This window comes from Pinus tabuliformis, chromosome 2_2, assembly GCF_031772625.1.
Source record: "Pinus tabuliformis cultivar Carrire ecotype Pingquan chromosome 2_2, CPIR1, whole genome shotgun sequence".
NCBI lineage: Eukaryota > Viridiplantae > Streptophyta > Pinopsida > Pinales > Pinaceae > Pinus > Pinus tabuliformis.
Window position 1 is genome coordinate 678,294,438 of NC_142300.1, and position 8,402 is coordinate 678,302,839.

The 8,402-nt window shown below is 33.1% G+C and overlaps 1 protein-coding gene across 1 annotated transcript; it reads right to left on the reverse strand.

The window, feature by feature from the left end:
* Window positions 1-2,619: 2,619 nt before the first annotated feature.
* Window positions 2,620-5,456, reverse strand: LOC149194472 (uncharacterized). The gene has a single exon (XM_089405095.1). The coding sequence runs from the start codon at window positions 5,408-5,410 to the stop codon at window positions 2,687-2,689; it is 2,724 nt and encodes a 907-aa protein (XP_089261221.1). The 5' UTR covers window positions 5,411-5,456; the 3' UTR covers window positions 2,620-2,686.
* Window positions 5,457-8,402: the final 2,946 nt, after the last annotated feature.

The following is an 8,402-nucleotide window of genomic DNA, read 5'->3' on the forward strand; positions in this document are numbered from 1 at the left end:
AAAATGTGTGTTAATTTTTCACTTAAGTGGAATGATATATTAAGTATGATAAAAATGTATGTTTGTTAAATTTTAAAAAATATTAAAATAAGTAAAAATAAACTTATTTTTTAAATTAATATTTTTAGTAATTTTAATATTATATATATAATTTTATTTATTAATTAATTTTAATAAATATAAGAAATAGTTTTTTATCTTGATAATTCAATGAGGTTTGAACATAGGTCATTTTATTAAGGAAACTTTTTCTCAACTAGTTATGTTACTAGTTATGCTATTATGAAAATTTCATGAAATTTCAATATTATTATAATTAATTGTAATATATATATATATTTCTAGTTCAGAGTAACCTAAGTACCCACAGGGGATTTGAATAGGTAACCTATAGCAAGGAGTGCCTTTACAGCTTACCCATTCACTCTCAATCCAAAGCCTCATGGGCGTAAAAAGTTATATATATATATATATATATATATATATATAGATAGATAGATAGATAGATATATATGCATTTTAATTCTCTATCGAGGTTTACTAGGTGTCAAATCTTTCAATATGTAAACTTTTTTTGAGCAAATGGTTTAAACCTCAAGAGATTTGATTTCTCTTGGCTCTTAGTAAATTCTACTTTAAGATGGATCTATCGTAATTTTGATTAAGACACTAATTAAATGTTCTAACTATAAGATTTTTTTTCACATGTTTTTTAATAATATATACTTATTTGAAATTAAAATATTTTGTTGAATTTAGGCTTCTGCGATCCATCTCAAGTTTTTTAGAAGATTTTTTGGCGTAAATTACTCATCATCACGACAAGTTGAAGGACAAGATCCATGTTAAATAGAGAGAGCAGATCATAAAATAGCTATAATTGACTAGGAAATGACTATATTGGATTAGGCAACTAGACTAGACCAACGGCTATATTTGACTGGAAAACGTCTAACTGGACTGGACTGGACGAAGGTCAGGTCCAGTCCAGTTAGACGTTTTCCAGTCAAATATAGCCGTTGGTCTAGTCTAGTTGTCCAATCCAATAATATAGTTGTTTCCTAGTCAATTATAGTTGTGACGTTGGTCTAGTCTAGTTGTCCAATCCAGTAATATAGTTGTTTCCTGGTCAATTATAGTTGTTAGGATTCTTCACCCATTATTTCAAAAAACCTCAACAAATGTGTTATAATGTATTACAATTCATATCCTCCCAATTAAAATGTTATATATATATATATATATATATATATATATATATATATATATAATTATTTAATTATTTAATTTAATTAACCACTTCTGCAAATTTTAAAAATTATTTCCTCTATTTTCAAGGTTTTGAGAGTTAAAGAATTGAAACTAAATATTAGCAACTCCTAAATTTTAGAAATTTTTGAAAATTTCAACTTCTTAAAATAGTTTGTAGTACCTAAAACAAATTAAATTAAATTTTTATTATTATTAATTATTAAATTAAAAGTAAATATTTTTGTGGGCTCTCTAATACACTATAGTAATAATATTGTAATTTAATGTTTAATGTTTTGATTAATTCATAATATTTATGTGAAATGTAACCTATTTAAGGGAGAAATTAAACCTTTCTAGATCTATATTAACTCATGATTTATTAAACATCCAAAAAAAATCAAATCTCTTAATATACAAACCTCAAATCTATTTTAAAGTGAAAAAAGAAAATTAATCCCTCTAAACACTTGATAGATCCACAATTTAAATAAATCTAAATTATTTTATTATATTTAAATATAATTATAATTATAATATAAAAAAAATTAGATATAAAATTTATCTAATAATTATTTAAATATAAAAATTTATAACTATCCATTTAAATAATAATTAATATATATATATCTCTAATAAACTATACTGTTATTGCTAATAACAATTTAATACAACTTTATTAATTTTATAAATATAATTATTATATTAACCTAATAATAAAATCTAATACTATAATGTAACTATTTATAACAATGTTGGATTGGTTTCCATTATATTTGAAATAACATTGAATATTATATAGCAATATAAAAGTTGTGGATGGATTTTTCTTAGGTTTAAAATAATATTTTAAAATCAAAATTGTGGACCATGTCTAAAATATAATATTTTAAAATAAAAATTGTGGACCATGTCTAAAATGATATTTGAAATATATTATAATTTAATTTATTTATTTTTTTAATTTTATTATCATATATATTATTTAATATTAATTTTTTATACTTCCTCGTTAAATTTCTAACCCTTTCTCACTTTATCCATATTTTCAATGTTCTCATTCCAAAAATCATACAACTTAATTTTAGTAATAAAGAAACACTAAAGCTCAACTTATATAACAAATTAAGAATTTTAATTTTATATATATATATATAACACAACACTATGGTCTATTGCATATGGTGATGTGCAATTAATCAAAGTATTATATATACTTTATGAATTTGCAAACATATGTATAGTCAAATATGTATCATTTTAACATTTTAAAAAATACATGTATTATTAAAATTTAAAAATATTATAAAAAATTATCTATATAAATATAAAGTATAAAAGAATAGTCATACATCTTTTTGAATTTTTATTGATTATGTAGGGATTGGTTACACTCCATAATATGGTTGTGGTTTAATGGACCAATCTTTATTGATTATGTAGGGAATCTGTACACTCCATAATGTGGTTGTGGTTTAATGGGCCACATACTAGACATCCAAAATTTAGCTTTTCCCCACATGTTTAACATAGCAATAGTTCCACCAAATCCAATCCCTAGTCCAATTCCCAATGCTACAACTGAAATCTTTTCATCAACACGATGAAACCACCCCACTTTTACAATATGATTCTTACTACTATCATTGCCTTTTATCATTGGTATTTCTCTTTCACCACAAGGATGTAAAGGAAAACCACATAAGCATTTATTCTCTTGAAATGAAGATACATTGAAAGTGAAAAATTGTGTTCCTCTTGGGATTGGCCCACATAAGTGATTAGATGAAACATCTAGAATACTCAATGCATGTAGTATTGATAGCTCTTCAGGAATTTGGCCTTTCAAATTATTTTTTGACAAATCCAACACCTCCAACTTAGATATGTTGCTAATGGATGCAGGGATTACCCCTTCCAACTGGTTCCCAGATAAATTCAGCAATCGCAAGATGCTTAAACTTCCTATACTTGCAGGGATTTCTCCAGTCAAATTATTGCTAGACAAATAAAATATGGTGTTTGTAGAACTAGAATATGGCAAGCTATATATATGCCTTTTAATGTCAATTGTTGCTCCCTCTATCATAGAATTGCTTGGCAACCTCACAAGTGTACCACCTTCTTGTACATAAGGCCCATCATTTAGGTAAGGTACTCTAGTTATGAAACTTTGGAGTCTATGAAGATCAGAGGGTATTTTTCCACTAAGTTTATTGTTAGATAAATCTAAAGCATATAACATTGTGAGATTTGTGAACCCTATAGGAATATGACCACTAAAATTATTACAAGAAAGAATTAAAACACATAGTTGTTGAAGAAATGAGAGGGACTCGGGGAGTTCACCCGTGAAACCATTTGCACTTAAATCTATGTATTGAATGTTGATGCAGTGACCCAAAGATGCAGGTAAACTTCCAGATAATTTGTTAGAGTGAGCAGAAAAAGTATTGAGAGAAGTACAATTGCCGATATCCTTTGGAATTGGTCCTACCAAATTGTTTTCTGATAAAATTAAAGAGCTAAGTGAAACCAAACCACTAATACTATTTGGAATACCCCCAATTAAATTGTTACTCGATAAATCTAAATTTGTTAATGAAACTAAGTCACCAATACTATTGGGAATACTTCCAAAAAGTTTGTTATTAGATATTGACAAGACTTCGAGAGCTTTTAATTCGCCTATGCTATGGGGGATAGGTCCACTTAAATTGTTTAAATCCAAATACAAATTTTTTAAAGCACTTAGTTTTCCTATCGAATTTGGAATTGGACCTATGAAATTGTTGTTACGGGCAAATAGATATTGAAGGTTACTGAAATTTGTAATGCTTTCGAATAGCGAACCCGAAATATTATTATCCTCAATGGACAATGTACTAAGGTTTTTCAAGTTGCTCAACTGATGTGGTATACTCCCCACTAATGCATTGCTGTCCAAAGATAAAGAAGTGAGGGAAGAGCAGTTTGCTAGCGATGGAGGAATGGTGCCCCCCAATTTGTTATAGGATAGACCTAAGGTCTCTAGCTTTTGCAACAATCCCAACTCAATTATAATTTTCCCAGACAAGTTATTGGAATGAAAGTCAATGGAGGTTACCTGACTCAAATTGCCGAGTGTCCAAGGCATGTGACCACTTAGTGAATTCCACGCCAAGTTAAGATTAGACAGAAAGATGCACTTGCCTAGTGTGAGAGGAATGTGACCACTTATTAAGTTTGACGACAAGTCAAGATATGATAGAGAGGTGCAGTTGCCCAAAGAAGTTGGAATACTGCCGGTCAACCTATTTGATGACAAGTCCAGATATTCCAACTCTGCCAAACGACCAAACTCTGTCGGGATGGTCCCTGTCAAGTTGATTTCTGCAAGTCCGATCCATTTGAGGTGCCTGCAATTAAACAATGACTTTGGAACTGATCCCCCGAGCTTCCAATTATTGTTAAGATCAAGCATTCTCAGTGCTTTAAGCTGCCCAAATTCCGGTGGAATTCCTCCGAGCATCCAGTTATCACTGAGGTCAAGATAAGATAGAGAGGTGCAGTTGCCCAAAGTAGCTGGAATACTCCCACTCAGATGTGAATTTTCACTCAAGTCTAGATGTTCCAACTCGACTAGTCGACCAAACTCTGCAGGTATGGTTCCTGTCAAGTTGATTGAGCTAAGTCCGATCCATTTGAGGCGGCTGCAATTAGACAATGACTTGGGAACAGATCCTCCGAGAATCCAATTATTGCTAAGATCGAGTATTCTCAGTGCTTTAAGTCGCCCAAATTCGGGCGGAATTACTCCACTCAAATTATTATGAGAAAGATTCAAAACCTTCAACAAAGAAAGGCTACCAAGAGAAAAAGACAGAGTACCTTCCAACTCAGATCCATGAAGATCTAAGTGCACTACTCGTCTTGTGCATCGTCTGCAGCGAACACCATACCACGAACATATATTGTGGGAGTTCTGGACCGTCCAGTCGGATAACGATCTAGATGGATCACTTGTGATGGCTTGTTTGAACGAAAGAAGAGCGTTTAAGTCTCTTTTTTCATGAAACGCATTCACAGATGAAAGGTCATTTGAGTTATCAATAGTTGCTGCACTCATGGATACCACCGCCATGATAACTAAGCACAAAAGCCTGAGAATGAGACCCATTTTTCCCTCTCTACTGAAGCGTATCCTTGAAATCCTGTGAGTTTTGCTGTTACCTGTGTATTCATATATATAGATAGATTCAGCGGCTCTCATATGATATGAAGTCATTTGCGTGTGAGTTGGAAATTGCAAGGCAATAACGTAGAAAATAAATTTGTTGAAAAACTAAGGGTCGAATAGACTGGCATTGACAGTGACATAAAGGCTAATTAAATGACAGTCGTCTTTGAGAAAGTGCAAGGAAATAACGTGGAAATTAAATGGCCTAATTGAGTGGACACAAGAGGGTCGGTGGCAGCCTTGGATGTTGTTGTCTCTAAAAAGTTGTGTTCATATATATCTCTCATATGAAGTCCTCCGCGTGTGAGTTGGAAATTGTAACGCAATAACGTAGAAATGGCCGAATTGACTGGACAGAAGAGTTCGGTAGCCGTCTTTGACTTTGCTCTCCTTCAAAAGTTGTGAGCTGTGTGTTCATATGCACCTCTCATATGAACTCCTCCTTGTGTGAGCTCGAAATTGCAAGGCAATAACGCTGAAAATGGGTAGGTTTCAAAATGTATGGCCAGTGACAACTGAGTGGACAGAGGAGGGTGGGTAGCCGCCTTTGACTCTGCTCTCCTTCAAAAGTTGTGAGCTGCGTGTTCATCATATACGCCTCTCATATGAAGTCCTCGTGTGAGCTTGAAATTGCAAGGCAATAACGCGGAAAATGTGTAGGTTTCAGAAATGTATGGCCTAATTGACAGGGACATAAATATAAATTAAATGAGAAGGAAGACATTTTTGCCACCGTGCCGGAGTGGAGTGGAGTCAGGCCAATCTGCTTTATTATCTGTAAACGCCCGGCCGCCTCACTCTGAGTCAAGTCAATACACTCACTTTTTCATTATCCCCGTTCAATATATATATAATTGCAAAAAGATATCCATTTAAATATGTATGTATTTGTGCATGATAAAGAGATACATATTAGATATATATTTATAATTTTATATCTCATATATAAGCAATTCCAAATTGAACTAGAGAAAATAAAAGGAGTTAAGCATAAGAGGAAGCTCCAAGATAAATACATATTGTATGGTGGCTATATACTCTAAGATAAACATAAGATATGTATTCACTAAGGAGAGTATGGGTCTTTGGCATGGAAGAAAAAGCTTGTCTTTGACCTAACTAACACGATGCAATCCCACTCCATGCACAAGGTTCAAACTCATGTGCTCAACTATGTGCCATCTCTATTCTATATAGAAAAACATATGTGGATAGAATAATTAGAATGAAGGGTCTTTTAATTGTTCAATAAATATAATAAATGGGACAAACAATTTTTTGTTTCATTTTGAGAGTTTTCATGTAGTTTGTTCACTATTAGAATGCTCATAATAGATCTCAAATTTTATAAATTGGATCTATTTAGTGATTGGAAATGGAAATTTCAAATCAAAACTTATACATTCCATAATTCATAATTGATTTGAACATGACTAGGTTTTGTCCTTTCATATCATGGGATGCTGGTTAGAGAGATCCATCTTTACTTTTTAAACAATCGTGAATGTCTTCAGAACACCCACTTTATATATTATTTTTGTTGTTTGAAATATTAGAATCCTCCAAACTCCCTATTTAAAGGTAAAAGTGATCTCAAATTTGTTTTATTATTTATAAAGATTTTTTCCAATCTAACTCATCATGTTGAAAGAGGACATCAATTTCTCCTCTTCAAAATGTATTACAGTAAATACGTTTTAGCATGCTAATTAAAAAAAATTGCAAAATAATTCATCATAACTTGCAAAAGCTCTGAAATTACATAAGAAATGATTATACATAATTTTCTTAAATCATTAACTTGTTTCACAATAGCTAGCATGATTCCATATGTTTGTTTGTTCTTTAATATGTATATCTATGATTTTATTTGGTATTTTATTTTCTGTAAAGGTTCATCTTCTGTTACTTCAAAACAATATTGCACGAGCATTGACAGAGTGTTACTAGTTTTCCTGAGGGAACTATACCAATAACACATATATAAAACCTTGATATTACAACACTTGCTTCTCATCTAAGCATTAGACACAACTACAAAAATACTAGTACCATGAAAACTATAAGTTTTCTAGCAGGCATGCAGGCTTGGCCTTGAACAAAAATTGGAAGTGTTGGTATTACAAAAATCATCTGAGAGTGTCATTCAAACCTGGAATTAGAAAGAGAATTCAGCTCAGGCCCGTTGAGAATGGATACGTTTCGAAAATCCTGGATAGACAAAGTACCTAGTGGCAATGGCGTGGAGCCCAATCGTGATCTTTTCCCAACAAGTAGAGTGGAAAATGCTTGAACTCGAACCCAGGTTCCCTTGTTCACGCTTCTCCATGTACTATGTCCGCATGCAATGACTCCAAAATCGCTTGAGCAACCGAGAGCCCTGTGAACAAAGAACCCAATCGACTAAGCGCCCCATGAGATGCTTCAGTCCTAATTGCAACCTTTGCATGAAGTGCTACTTTCCCTAGTGTAGTGTAAGGACTTGCAGTTCGAGGCCTCATCATCGTGTGAAGTGTGTGCAAAGGAATTAGGCGAAATGTGAAGGAAACAAAGGCGGAGACGAGTTTATAGGCGTTGGGTGAGTTGAGGGGGCAGTCCCATGGGTTGGGCGGGCTGACCCACCTTACAGATGAGCTGCATGCTATGAACGAGTCAGTTGGGCGAGTTTGGCATGGGTCGGCCGGGCGAGCTAATCGTGCCACCTCCCATATATATTGATGGATGGCTGGAGGAGCTGGAGGACAATTCAACAACCATCATAATGAGTTCATACGAACCAAGGTTGAGGTGCAAGTCATAAGTGCGTGGAAGGGTGCAAATCTGATGTGCTCGCACTTCGAGCGAGCTGCAGGCTGGTGAACGAGTTCAGACAAGCTGCGGGTGTACCATGCAAATGAAGGTGAGGTCGGGCAGGAGTGTTGAATGAGAACTC